We start from the raw sequence: 15,125 nt of genomic DNA on the forward strand, positions 1-15,125 counted from the left end.
AAAAATATTGAGTAGTGCAAAATTTAGACAGAAAAAATGCAAATTAAAATTTTAACCTTATGTGGGGAGGTATCAGAAGGAGTGGACTGTTAGATTCACATACGATGTCTGGTTGAAAGAAATGTTTAGATATAACAAGTTTGAAAATAATCGCAGACTATTTTGATAGCTATGAGAGACATAAGTATTGAATATTGTGACACTTTGTGGGGACGATACCAGATGGGGTGGATCGATATTAAGATCTTGTGTTGATATAAATATTTGAATATATGAACATTTATAAGGGAATCGGTTTCTCATTTCATGCGACCCTCACAACCAGAAGAAATGGACCGATATATTCTTTACATCGTCATACTCCATCTTTATATATTCGAAATTTGAAGCCGATCGGACGTTTATTTCACATTTTGTAAAAGTTATAATTAGTCAAAATATCACGTGACCTAGTACAGATATAAATGTTTGAACAAATTCGGATGGTCATTTGTTATTCTAAGAGGTTAATTATTTTCTATGAAAATGTTGACCTTTTGTGAGGTAGGTACCAGAAAGAGGGCACCAATATGGAAGACGGACGGACATTCCTAGATCAACTTGAAATGTTCTACAACAGATTAAGTTCAAAGAGACCTTTTGCCCGAATTAAATTATATATACTCTGTAACCGTAAGGCTTAGGAAAAAATATATGAAAATATAGATGCTGTTTGTGTAAGAGCTTACCGATTTGAAATTTAAACAAAAAACATTACGCATCGTGAAATGGCAAAAAAATTATTTGATGGATAATTTTTTCGCTATTTAGATTTGTAATATAATTTCAGGCAGAATCCGTTAAAAAATTACGTTAAAATCTTAAAAATACCGAAGATAGGGAGTTACCGTCTCTTTTGGGTCCATACGAAGACTTGGGCCTGCAAAGGCAATTATCTGTCATAGGCTATAGTACCCATTACAAATACGAAATTTGAATCACATCTGGAGAATAATATAGCTTAAATTCATAACAAATACAGAGAGGTACGGTTATATGGGGGCTATACGAAGACCTGGACCTGTATATGTTTTTTTCTGCCATAAGCTGCAGTACTTATTACCAACTGTAAATACGAAATTTTAAACACTTCCTGTGAACAATGTGGCTAAAATCATAATAATACCGAATATAGGGAGGTACCGATATATGGGGGCTATACGAAGACCTGGATCTATATAGAAAATTTTCTGTCGTAGATTGTAGTACCTATTAAGAAATTCAAACGATTCCAGTAAACAATGTGGCTATAATAATGAAAATACCGTATATGTTATATGGGGACTAAAACTAAACGTTAATCAACCTACATCAATTCGTTCGGAAATTAGAGTGATTTCCATAGACGGACGGACATTGTTAAATCGGCATGGAATTTTATTCTTTGAGGTCTGAAATGTATATTTCGAGGTATTACCAACGGAATGACAAACTTAATATACTCTCCATACTATGGTAGAGGCCATAAAAATCTCACAAAAATATCCGTTATTTATCAGTTCAAACGAATCAATATGCGGCATATCCCTGTCTCCTGTAATGTGGTACAAGTATTGCCAATTTTTATGTCTGCTGAAAAGACATAGACGATGAAACATCCACTCCGTACATGTATTAGTCGAAATAAGCACCATTGTACTTGTTTTTGTACCACTGTTACAAAATACTAAAAGGAAATTTCGAGAAAATATTTTTAATTGCAAAAAATATATTTTTATTGCTTTTATGCATGAATAAAAATATAACGCATAACAGACAAACACTCGAAACAAAAAAATGTAATTGCAAAAAAAGTGGCATGACGTAAAACCAAATTTGGGCCATTTTTTTTTTTTTTAATTACTCAATAGAAAATTTTCGATATTTCTCAAAAGACATTTCTAGAAAATCTAATTTTTTGGTTATGCAAAAATCGTCTCCATTTCATGAAAATTACCTCATTTAAAAAAAATACACACATTACCCATTTCAGTTCTTGCCTAATTTATTTATTTAAAAATAACAAAACAAATATTATTTAAAAACTTAAGCTACAATGTCAACATGAGTATTTTATAAGGCTATATAATTTAATTATATTTGGCTTACTCTAATTTCTGGTGGACTATGCTTTGGGGAGGGGCTGAAGGCCACCTCCCCTTCACAGCATAGCCCCATCACGTTTGTTCGAAAAAGAGTTTACAGTTTTCTCCTCAATATGGATGTCTCGCTTGTTCCTCCTTCTACTTCTTCTCCTCCTCCTCCTCCTTAGTGATCCGTCCAGCTCAACGGTGCGTGCTTTGTTTCTGTTATTTGCATTTTTCTCTATTTTGGTGTTGGTGTTTGCAAAGAGTTTTGTTGTAATATTGCTTTTCACTTGTAATCGCGTTCTGTGCTTGGTTTCGATTTTCGTTTTTTTGCTTTTCGGAAATTTAATATTTGTGCTGAAGGTTGAATTTGTTACTATTACAGATGACTTTTGCTGCGTGTTCTTCTTTATTTTCTCAGAATTTACCGCCACATATCAAATTTATTTCTTGTGGTAACCATGGTGGCCATGGTATTCCTCCTGACCATGATGTTCATGCTTCTCAAAGATGGGAGCTTCTACGTGATATTTTTCGGGGATGGGAATTTCTTTGTGCACAGGAACCTTGACTTCCTTGTAGACGGGGAATGGTTTCTCAATGGGTACCTTAACTTCATATGGTACGGGCTTTTCAACTTTGTAGGGCACCTTTTTTTCAACAACATAGGGTTGGGGCACAGGTACCTTGACATGAACGGGGTAGGGTTTTTCAACCTCCACTTTGTATGGTTTGTCTACGGGCACTTTGACTTCATATGGCACCTTCTTTTCCACCACAACTTTGTAGGGTTTCTCAACTTCAACGGGGTAGGGTTTGGGTACTTCGACGGGATAGGGTTTCTCTACGGGTACCTTGACTTCATAGGGTACCTTCTTGATGACTTCGTAGGGTTTGGGTACGGGTACTTCAACCTTAACCTCATAGGGTACCTTTTTGATGACTTCGTAGGGTTGGGGTACTGGCACCTTCACTTCATAGGGGATTTTCTTGACAACTTCGTAGGGTTGTGGCACGGGAACCTTGACTTCATAAGGCTTGTCGACAGGATATTTGACTTCGTAAGGTACTTTCTTTTCCACAGTATAGGGTACGGGTTTGTGTACCGGAACCTTAACGTATTCCTTGACATGTACCGGAACCTTCTTTTCCACAATATAGGGTTCTGGCACAGGTACCTTTACCTCATAGGGTACCTTCTTTTCCACGGTGTATGGAATGTGTTTTACCACTTCATAGGGCACTGGAACCTTCTTTTCAATGGTAATGGTCTTGATGTGTTCATGATGGCCATGATGACTGCCAAAATGTAGGCCACGCTTTTCAATGGTCTTATCATCTTTGCTATCACTTGCTGCTTTTTCTTCGGCACAGCTAACCAAAGCCAAGCACAAGGCGAGACAAGGAAACACAAACTGCAATGGTAGAAAGAAGGAAATTATTAATAATGCAATCGCAGCTGGAAAACTTTCACTTCCTAGTTTTTCCTTAAATTGAATGTTTTGTGGTTAAACAATAGCAATGCTTCCGTTTATGGTCGGTCGGTCGATCACTTACCAAACGCATTGTTGAGCTGTTAGAGGAAACTATGACACTAAACTATCGTTTTGCTTTCGACGAGATCCGAATTGAGACTGATATCGACAATATGCAGTTGGATGTCTTTTATAGCTCTTCGCTGCTGTGGCTGCTGCTGCTGCTCAACATTTGCCACTTGCAGTGTAACCGTTCATATTTGACCAGTTAGGTGGTAAAACCAACGCATGCAGTATGGCGGGCAGGGCGAGAAGGCGGATGGTCTCACTAAAAGACATACTACAGCTGGCTATAGCTAACGACGTAACATAAAAAGTGTAACAAGTCTTACTTCGTAATATCTTTATTGCAAGCACACACACAGACACACACACACTAACTCATATGTGTGTTGTTGCTTTTGATTGACTTGTGTGTTGTTCGCTTTATGGAGTTGGGTTAGATTTTGAAAAAAAAAGTAACGTAAAAAAATATACACTTCCTGGCATTGTTATAAAGTTTTGAATAAAAGGAAATCTGTTGCAAAAGGGTAAGAATAATCATCCCGAATGGCAGTGATTTGCATATGTATGTATTTATGTTTATGCATTGAAATTAATCTAAATAATAGACCAAGGAATAATAAAGTTGAGGTAATTGAAAAATTGTTATTCAAATTATTTCTGACCTTCTGAAATAATTTGCAAATTAAACTGTACTTTTTAATTAACGGTAGGTTTGTGCTGTGAAAATATTAAAAATGAAATGTTTAAAAAAATCTATGAAAACAACTGCCTATTAATTTTTGAGAGTTGTGGAGGGTTTCCTTTAGCTGGGGCAGGGCAAATTTCGAAAGCAAAATCAATTTCAAGTTTTCTTTCTGCTTTGTATTTTAATACCTTCCACCTTGACTAATACTAATACCTTAACTTTGACATTCCGTTTTTAACATCCCGAAATATTCGTCGTAGACCTCATAAATTATATATTTTCATGATCAGCATAAAATTCTACATCGATTTTACGATGTCCGTCTGTCTTTAAGTTGAAATCTGTATACAGCCCACATTATTTGACGTAGAGCTACAACATTTGGTAGAACAATTTGTATTGTGTCTAGGATGATTGGTACTGAAAATAAGAAATATCGGACAACATTTTATATACCCCCCATATAACAGTATTTCCCGATATTCGACATTTTGATGATTTTACGCAAAATTTTCCTTCGGATTTGTGAAAAAACTGGTATTTGGAGTTCGTAATGGGTTCTAGATCATTCTTTCACGAATTTCTTTCCAGATTTAGTATTAGAATTTAGCAACGTGTTCTACATATTTTAGTAAGACATTGTAAATATAGGTCAACTCTTTTATGTAGCGGACACATAACGATACCTCCCGTTATTCGGCATTTTCATGATTTTCGACATATTTTTTCTCCGAATTTTTTTAAATTTGGTATAAGTATTGGTACGGGCTCAACATCTGGTGACGGAACATTGTAATTACAACAATTTAAAGGTACATCCAGATATTCGGAATTTTTACGGTATATGCCCCATTTTTCGGATCTCTTAAAAATTCTGTATTCTTAGTTCATAATGGGTCTTACGGCTGTTGTCAAAACATTGTCCATATTGGTTTACGGCTTCCATATAACGGTACAAACCCTCTGAATTGTTTGAAATGTGGTGTTTGAGACTTTGACCAAATCCCAACTAGGAGGACGACAAGATAATTTATTTTTATACCCTCATCCATATGGCTAGAGAGGGTATATATCATTTGATACGGCCAAAATGTGCCTCATCAAAATAACGATTTTAGAACCTAGGTCTCTTTGTACCAAATCCGTTTCAGGCTATTCGGAGTCGATCTAGCGATGTCTATCCGTCTGTCTGTCTCTCGGACTGGCTGGTGCGCACGATAACTCTCGAAGGGAGTATCCGATTTGGTCAAACTTTGTTACATCATAATATTATTATCAAAATTTAGATCGAGTTCGGAGCTAGGCAATATCGGTCCACTTCTTCTGGTAACTCCCACATAAAATGTCAACATTTTCAAAGAAAATAATTTACTGCACAGAAAGATGGTAAAGATCGGACTATTCCTTTTGGTACCTCCCCCACAAAAGATCAAAATTTCGAATAACCAAAACGATCACGAAACGCGAAATAAAACGCGAATTCTCTTCAAATTGCCCACATCCCAACATTTTAGCTAACGCAAAATCTGTTGTGAAGTTGATAGATATCTGCCAACCCCTTCTGGTACCCACAAAGGGTCACAAGGTCACTGCTTCGGATCCTCCCCATAAAGGGTTAACAGTTTGAATAATCATAACTCAAGGTTGGGGGAATACATTTGTTGACAAAATCGACTGTACTATACTACTATTTTACTTTTTTTATACCCTACAACACTTTGTGTTGGGGGTATTATAAGTTTGATTGGGCCAAAAATTATGTAACACCTCGAAATATTGATTTCCCACATAGGAAAGTATATATGGATCTTCCTATCTCGCCGCGCTGAGTCGATCTAGCTATGTATGTCTGTCCGTCCGTCTGTCCGTCTGTCCATGTTAATTTGTAATCACTCTACAGGTCGCAATTATGGCCCGACCTTCACGAAATTTAAAATGTAGGTGGGGTTAAGGTCAGAATAGAACCCTATTTCTTTTGGAGATGATCGCACAATTTTAAGAGGTTGAAATGGACCAAATACTGAAAAATTTCCTGATTTTGCAGTTGCTCTACAGTTCACAATTATGGACCAATCGAAGCGGAAGTTAGCATGGGGCTAGAGCCTAGGGACGGCTAGAAGTCTTCCAATTTTGATGGTCATTGGGTAATATTTAGTGGGTGAAATAGACCATAACATTTGTGATAAATAAAAGTAAAATTTTCCATTAAATTGCGAATATTTTTAGTCCCGGCGAAATAATAAATAGACGAACAGGTCAATTCTGACCGTTACGTAGATGCCGATAGTAAATATATCGGATATGTATAGCAAAATATATACAATGTGTATATACAAAGGAAAGGAATGTTAGATGGAATGCTTATATCTCAAGAATGGCTGGACCGATTTTGACAAATTTTGTCAATTCAGAATGCCCTCTTGACATTAAAATATAAAATCTAAAAAAATCGCATAAAAATAAGTAAAAAATGGTCTTAATATAGATTTTTAAGTATTTTGTGACATTTTTTTATTATTTCATATTTTTTATCGCATGCGATTTTTTCAATTTGACTTATAATATTAAGGTGTACATTTTGTAACATTTTTCCACCTTACAAAACAGGTTTGGGATATTATATACAGATTGCAATTATCGTCCGATCCTCACGAAAAGGGTAGGGCTAGGCTCAGAAGGGCTAGACCTATTGTTTTCAAAGATGTCTGCAATATATTTAGGGGTTGAAATGGACCAACAACTAAAAATGTTCCTGATTTTGCAGCCGTTCGGCGATAGCCGAAATACACAAAATGTGAACTTCTGCCTTTTTTGCTGATTTCTTTGACGAATATAGCCAAATATCGTAGACAAGAAGATCGTATAAAAGAGTCTAAATTTGGAGATACAGAGGAGCCTCTTGCTTTTGGAGACAATCGCAAAATAAGACGGAGTGCCAAAATAATAAAAATGTCCCTGGTCAAAATGCTAAGGGTAATATCTGGGCAGTGCTCCTTCACATAATTTCAAAAGCGAAATCTTCCAAAATGGATTTGGACATAAGGGGACTTCTAACTAATTGTAGTGTTGAAGGGTATCACATGGTTAGCCCCGCACGACTATAGCCTTTGCTTACTTGTTTATATCAAGCATAGACTGTGGTTTGGTATTTGAGGTCATAATGAGCAGAAACAATCCGTGGGAACTTTAAGATTAAGATTTTCAAATTTTCTAAATATAACGATTTCGAATTAATTGTGGATTTTTTGATAGTCCCAATATATTTTTCTCATGAATAAACTATAATTTAGTATTTTTAGAGATTTTTGCAAATAGGCCTCAGACCTTAATATTAGGAATTTTAAGACAATTGATTCATGATTATTTAAAATTGCAACAAATCTCGTCTCGACCGAACTCATTTTTTGGTAATTCTTATTTGGGTCTCCCCATAGGATTTTGAGATTTCCTCTCTCTCCTTATATTTTGCTCTCACACACAAATTCTGTGTGTCTTTCAATATAATTTTAGGTTAGCTCAATTTTTGGTATCATTGCTCTAATGCCAAATTTGCTGGTCCCAAGGATATTTAAAGCAATTGATCATGGATGTGCCAATTAAAATTCAAAAAATAAGTAATAAAAAAAACTCGCATTGCTTTTCATTTGAGAGTTCATTTCATTTCTAACTAATATATACATATGTGTATTTATATATTCAGATAGAAGGAAATACAAATATATTCAGAAATATTTATATTTATATCGCTTAAGCTACAATGTCAACATGAGTATTAAATAAGGAAAACATAAACAAAATAATACATTTGGCTTAATCTACGTTTAGTTGGCGGAGCTATGCAGTCAACTCCATGCCGGGCTGGCATAGGCACTGGCCGGCGGTCGGAGGGACTGCATAGTCCAATCACTATTGTTTAGTGTTCCTTGCTGTTGGTGGGAACTATTTTTCACAGTCTTCTCAATATGGATTGTCTCGTGGTATGCTCCTCCTCCTTCGTCTTCGTCTTCTTCTTCTACTTCTCCATTGTCCGTCCAGCTCAACTTTGCGTGCTTGATTCATTTGCATCTTGGATGTTTAAATTGCAAACAATTTAGTGTCGTTTTTCGCTTGTAATCGCTTTCTGTGCTTTGGAATTTGTTAGATGATGTTGTCGGAATTTGTAGTTTGTTGTTGTTGCTATATTGGGGGTTTGGTTTTGGGATTTGTTTTAGTTATGGTCTTAACGCTATAAAGCCGTTATGAAGTTACATCAATCCTTAATCCTTAGTGATGATGTGAGTAGTGCGAGTAACCGTGTCCACCCTCGTGCTTCTCGAAAACGGGCACTTCAACGTGGTATTTTTCGGGAATGGGGATTTCCTTGTGCAGAGGAACTTTCACCTCCGAATAGACGGGGTAGGGTTTCTCAATGGGTACCTTGACTTCATAGGGTATAGGTTTCTCCACAGTGTAGTGGACCTTCTTTTCCACGGTGTAGGGTTGGGGCACGGGTACTTTGACATGTACGGGGTAGGGTTTTTCAACCTCCACCTTGTATGGCTTGTCTACGGGGTATTTGACTTCATATGGCACCTTCTTCTCCACAATGACTTCATAGGGTTTCTCAACTTCAACGGGATAGGGTTTGGGTACTTCGACGGGATAGGGTTTCTCTACAGGTACCTTGACCTCATAGGGAACCTTCTTGATGACTTCGTAGGGCTTGGGTACGGGTACTTCAACCTTAACTTCATAGGGTACCTTTTTGATGACTTCGTAGGGTTGGGGTACGGGTACTTTCACTTCATAGGGGATTTTCTTGACAACTTCGTAGGGTTGTGGCACTGGAACCTTGACTTCATAGGGCTTGTCAACGGGATATTTGACTTCATAGGGCACTTTCTTTTCAACGGTATAGGGTACGGGTTTGTGTACCGGAACTTTGACATATTCCTTGACATGAACGGGTACCTTCTTTTCCACAATGTAGGGTTCTGGCACGGGTACCTTCACTTCATAGGGTACCTTCTTTTCCACGGTATAGGGGATGTGTTTTACCACCTCATAGGGTACGGGAACCTTCTTTTCAATGGTAACGGTCTTGATGTGTTCATGGTGTTCATGATGCCCATATGAATGTCCGTATGAATGTCCATAATCTCCCAGATGTAGGCCACGCTTTTCTACGACTTTATCATCTTTGCTTTCTTTGGCAGCAGCAGCAGCAGTGGCTGAGGCAGAGGCAACTTCTTCAGCACAGCTGACCATTGCCACGCACAAGGCGAGACAAGGAAAAACAAACTGAAATGGAAACAAACGAAAAACAAAAACAAATGAGTGAACGAATTACAAATACATAATCGTTGTTGTTGTAATTGTTATTGCATAACCCCCACGGCTGATGGGAAAACCTCGAAGATTGCGAAAATCGTTTGGTGGCTTGCAAAAGCTTGAATTCCATGCTTCATAATTTTCCGGGTTGTTGTGCAACTTTTTTTTGTATTTCTCAACATCCAATTGTTGGAGGTGGGTGAGTGAGTGAGTCCATGGACAATGTTTTTTGTTTCCCAATCATCCAAAAATTGTGGAGGCTTACCATGCGCATTGTTGAGCTGTTGGAGAGTAACTATTACACTAAACTATTGCTTCGTTTTAAACGAGATCCGTATTGATACTGATTCATACAACTTGCAACCACTGCCTTTTATATCACTTGGCAATCGTTCAACATTCACCGCTCGCCGACCCAGTGTAAAAGCAAAAGCGAAAGAAACAAAAAGCCATGCAGAAGATTGGCGCAGTGCGCAATCGCAGTCGCTGTTTGCCATATGCTTGCAAGACATTAATCTAGGCTAACAGCTAGCTAGCTGGTAAGGTAGCTAGTTTAAGCTAAACAGTCAGTCAGCCGGTTAGGCAGTCATCTAGCCAGCCAGCCGAACAGCCAAGCCATCCAGCTAACAACGTTACTTGAAAATGTAACAATCTCAACATCGCCGCCGCCGTCGTCACCGTCATCGTCGTAATGGCGTAATTACATTTATTCATCCATCCACCCAACCATCCATGGCCCGATTGTCTGTTTCTGTGCGGCTGTGTGTTGCCATTTACATGTGAGGCAATATGGCCTGCACAGAAGTCTTCCCGGGGAAGACATGTGGTGGTGACTCTCATGTAATGGTACCGAAAACAAAAAACTATTACAAAATGGTACTTTATACCAAGCCATCATTGCACTGTGGTTAAATGCGTTCAACCCTGGCGTCGGGAAATTTTTATTGGAGTCAGAATTTATTACCATTCTTAAAAGTTTTATTCAAGTCTAGGTAATAAGAAGAATTTATGAATATTTGAGCAACATTGGCGATAATTTGTTTGTAATGCCGACGACAAACAAGAAGTTCAACAGCAATTCGACAGATCTGGTTACCGTCTGGCCATGGTCTTCTTTTGTAATCTAAAACGTAGGATGGCTTAAAAGAACTGGTCATAAAAATATTGAAATATTGTCATATGACTGTGATTGTAACATATTTGTCATTGGGATATATACAAAAGTTTTTTACACGTTTTTGTGGTCTAAGAGAAAAATATATTCTTGATGGCGATAGGTGAAATCCGGCTAAGTCGCCCGGACAGAACTCTTCAAACATTTTTGAATAGGTTTGGTTCTTCCATAAATAAAAGAGATTCACAATTTTATATGAAACAAGTACAAAAGCTTCTAAGTTCGTCCTGGCCGATCTTTTAATACCCTCTACCGTTTTAAAGGAACTTAAAAATTTTCAAAAAAAAAAAAAAAAAAAAAAAAATCCGTTGAAAAGAACTTCACAAATGAAACCCCTTATATGGGGCCATACGAAGACGTGTTCCTTTACAAGTATTTTTTTTTTTTTTGGCATAGGATGTAGTACCCATTACGAAGTTCAAATACGAATTTTAAAACAATTCCGATGAATAAGTCCGCTAAAAACATTAAAATACCGCATATTGGAAGGTATCGTTATATGGGGGCCATCCGAAGACGTGGAACTGCGATTTTTTTGGATACGCAATTTTTTGTTATAGGCTGTAGTACTCCTTACGAACCTCAATTACGAAATTTTAAACAATTCTGGTTAATAATGTCGCTAAAATCATCAAAATATCGGGAGTATTCGTTATATGGGGGCTATATAAAGACGATTTTTTGTTATAGGCGGTAGTATATATTACGAACTTGTAATACGAAATTTAAAACAATTCCGGTTAATAAATTCTCTAAAATCATAACGGATATTGAGAGGTACCGTTATCTGGCGACTATATAAAAACGTGTACGACAAGGGCTATTTACTATCTTAACCTGTCTATTGGCAAAATACACTTATGTGCAAAATTTTAGCCTTCTATTTCAATTCGTTCAATCGGATTGAATATTAAAGAATTTACAGCTGATTTTGAAGGAAATTTTGACTGTCACGTTATTCGAAATATACAAACTGTGTCGCAGACTCGGAGCCTGTCCAGGGTATTTTTTTCATTTTCCGATTAAATGTGAAATCGGGTGAAGATATATATTGTACCCACATCCAAATCTGAACCGATAAAATTTGGCAATAGTATTTTTGAGATGTATTTGATATTTTTCTCCGAGTATCGTTGTTATGGAGTGCATGTAACGGCTGTGGGGGAGAAATTTAACAAATCCCATGAACAATATATGTATATAGAGCTATAGCTATATCTTAACCGATTTCCGCGAAATTTAACAAAAACCAGTAAAAAAAAGCCAAAGTCGGGCTGGGCCGGTTGAAATCTGAAATTTGGTATTGGGGTCGCTGTTCATGAGTAGCTTAGCCATATGGAGGGGTTTTGGAATTGTGTACTATAGTTGTACGAAATGTACTGAATGGTGTTACATTTGGTATTGGGTGAAGGGATAGTGCTGGGAAGCTTAAATCTGATATTTAGTTCTCTAATGGTATCGAGTGTTAAGATATGGAAATGGTTTTGGGTAAAGGAATAGAGCTGAAATCCTGAAAGTTGAAAAAGATGTCACTGTTGGTGTCTGAGGTTAAAATAATTGGGATTTAGAAATTCGTCCTATATATGTACAAGAAGTACTGAATGGTACTAGAGTTGATATTGGCGGAAGGGATAGGGCTGAATTTGAAATTTGATATTGAGGTCTCTGTTGATATCTGGAATTGAGATATAGAGGAGTTTTTGCAAATGCGTACTATAATTGTTCGAAAAGAACCAATGGTACCAATTTTGGATAACTATTGGTGTCTAGGATGGAAAGATGTATATTGTTTTGGATTGTGAAGGGAAAGAGCTGAAATTCTGAAATTTGATATTGAGGTCACTAACACAAACTGTTAAAATGAATCTAAAATTTTAGGGTGGACTTTTCGCTGACGAAGCTGATTTCGCTGATTTTTCAGTGGATCAAAAATAACGACAACTAATACCAAATGTCGAAACCGTGGGTCAATGTTCCGATACCGGTGGTTGAACCCGTTCTGAACTATAAATGCAAAATTTTAAAAAATTCAATAGAAAATGTGGCTAAAATTGTGAAAATACTGAGTATCCAAGAGTGTCGTTAAATGGCGGTTATAGGAAATCTCGGACATATATAGACACTTTTCGGAGGTAGAACCCATTACAAACTCTAAGAACCAAATTTGAAGCGATTTCCCGGAAAAATGTGTCTAAAATCACCAAAATTCCGAATATTGGGAGGTAACGTCATTTTCAATACCAACCATTCTAGACACAATGCAAACTTTGAAGCTCTACGTAAAAAACACGGGCTGCGACTTGTTTCAACAGACAGACATAATACGGACATCACTAAATTGCCCTAGAATTTTACTCTAACTAACTTTTCAACGATTTATATATTAATCAAGTTTTTCTTTTTTCGGATAAAATAATTTATTTTTCATTCCGAAAAGTCTTCAAAATCTTTCATATTGAAGTTTACCGAGGTGGCTATTAGTGACACCATTGTACAATGGACCACAGACAATTTTCTGTCCAAAATAAACCCTAGAAACCAACAGTGACCTAAATAGCTCTATCCCTTCACCGAATTCCAGATACCAACAGAGACCTATATATCAAATTTGACGATTCCAGCCCATTTAGTACTTTTCGTACAAACTTTAGAAACATTTCCAAAGTACCGCAAAATCTCAAACACATATTTCATGAGTCATCAAAATATAAAATTTCAGATTTTTATTTGTTTCCCTTCACCCAATACCAAATATAGTACCATTCAGTACTTTTCGTACTGCAAGCACTATCTGTTTACCCAATACTAGAATATAGTACTATTTAGTACTTTTCTTGCACTTGTACTACACATTTCCAAAACCACATCATTATCACAAACCTAAATTTCGTCATCATTTGTTCACCCTAAACCAAACTGTTTAAAATTTAGTACCATTTAGTACACTCAGTACCCATTTCCAAAAACACCTTCATATATCAAACTAACGTTTCAACCTTCATTCTCATTTCAAATTTTAAGTTCTTAGCTCTATGCGTTCACATAATACCAAATCACTTTAAATGGGCTTAGCTCTATTAAATGGTTCCCTTCTAGAGCTCAAGATTCCAAAAACACTTTGGTACTTCTATCCTGCATTTAGTAGTGACTCTCATTCCAAATTTCGGAATTCTAGCTCATTTCTTTTGTCTCAGAGAAAGTATTAATTTTTTACTACATTTTAGTACTTTTCGGTCTTGATTCTCAATCAGTCAGTTATTTTACTAATTGAAAATTGCATTTGGAGTATTTCGAATGAGAAGTAGAAAAATAGAATTCGTTTGAATTTGCTTTCTTACTATTTGGCCCATTTATTATTTATTTATTATATTTTTCAAAAGTTTGGTATTGATTGATTTAAATTAATATCCTCACTTCTTACATCCACTGTCATGTACATTTTTGCAAACTGGCCTCTTTCGATATAATTTAGTTTAACACATTTAAACAAAGATCTCAATTTTATTTCGGCAAATAATGTGGTATATTTGTTTATACCACACCTGTTAACTAATTATATATTTTTGGATAGCTTTATATTTCACACCCATTTTATTTAATGTTATTGTGTTTCGGTTTCCACAATTCACATATATGGAATTTCGATTGTAATTATCGTCAGATTTACGATGTCCTCATTTTTATTTTAGTATAATTTACTAGCTCAGCTCTCTAATTACTGGCTGAGGCATTTTAGTTGTGCGTTAAAATCGTTGTTGTTGCTTTTCCATGTCGACTGCAAAGTGTGGCGGCGATTAAAAAAATTATGTCGAATTTGAAGGTTAGTCTGAAAAGTAAAGCTTGAAATTGTTTTTGATTCAATATAAGTCTGGATTTGAACGCAAAATATTAACAGCTACTTGGTGATTGAAAATTGCTTCTGCGTTCATGTGTTATAAATGCTCATTTAATTGCACAACAAATTTGAGTGTTTCCTTAAACTAATTTAATATAAATGTATCAAATAAATTATTTTTGTTTTTTGAAAATGGGTCAAATTGTTGATAAAAATTGCGAATAATTTATACAGTACAGTTATACATACACTAAGTACAGGTAGTTATGATTTTGTTTTTAGTTAAGTAAGAAAATGAAAAAATAGTTCTATTATCTTCAGAAAAATCTTCGTTAGAGGCTATTTGAAAATAATACCCAATTTAGTCCATAAATAACGGTTAGCTAAGAGAGTGAACCAATTTGAAATATTTTGGAATTCGGAACTTTTTATGGTTGCATAAGATATATATATATATATCATTTGTTACGTTCAA

General features: G+C 36.1%; 2 protein-coding genes across 2 annotated transcripts; both read right to left on the reverse strand.

The window, feature by feature from the left end:
* Positions 1-2,015: 2,015 nt before the first annotated feature.
* On the reverse strand, positions 2,016-3,763 carry LOC109611601 (uncharacterized). The gene is made up of 2 exons (XM_005188683.4): positions 3,663-3,763; positions 2,016-3,520 (listed from the first exon to the last, which is right to left on the reverse strand). The coding sequence occupies exons 1-2, from the start codon at positions 3,669-3,671 to the stop codon at positions 2,549-2,551; spliced, it is 981 nt and encodes a 326-aa protein (XP_005188740.2). The 5' UTR covers positions 3,672-3,763; the 3' UTR covers positions 2,016-2,548.
* Positions 3,764-8,282: 4,519 nt separating this feature from the next.
* Positions 8,283-10,004, reverse strand: LOC101900746 (uncharacterized). Its single transcript, XM_005188679.3, has 2 exons — positions 9,907-10,004; positions 8,283-9,611 (listed from the first exon to the last, which is right to left on the reverse strand). The coding sequence occupies exons 1-2, from the start codon at positions 9,913-9,915 to the stop codon at positions 8,595-8,597; spliced, it is 1,026 nt and encodes a 341-aa protein (XP_005188736.2). The 5' UTR covers positions 9,916-10,004; the 3' UTR covers positions 8,283-8,594.
* Between the last annotated feature and the right edge of the window lie 5,121 nt (positions 10,005-15,125).

Source organism: Musca domestica, unplaced genomic scaffold (assembly GCF_030504385.1).
Source record: "Musca domestica strain aabys unplaced genomic scaffold, Musca_domestica.polishedcontigs.V.1.1 2, whole genome shotgun sequence".
Classification (NCBI taxonomy): Eukaryota; Metazoa; Arthropoda; class Insecta; order Diptera; family Muscidae; genus Musca; species Musca domestica.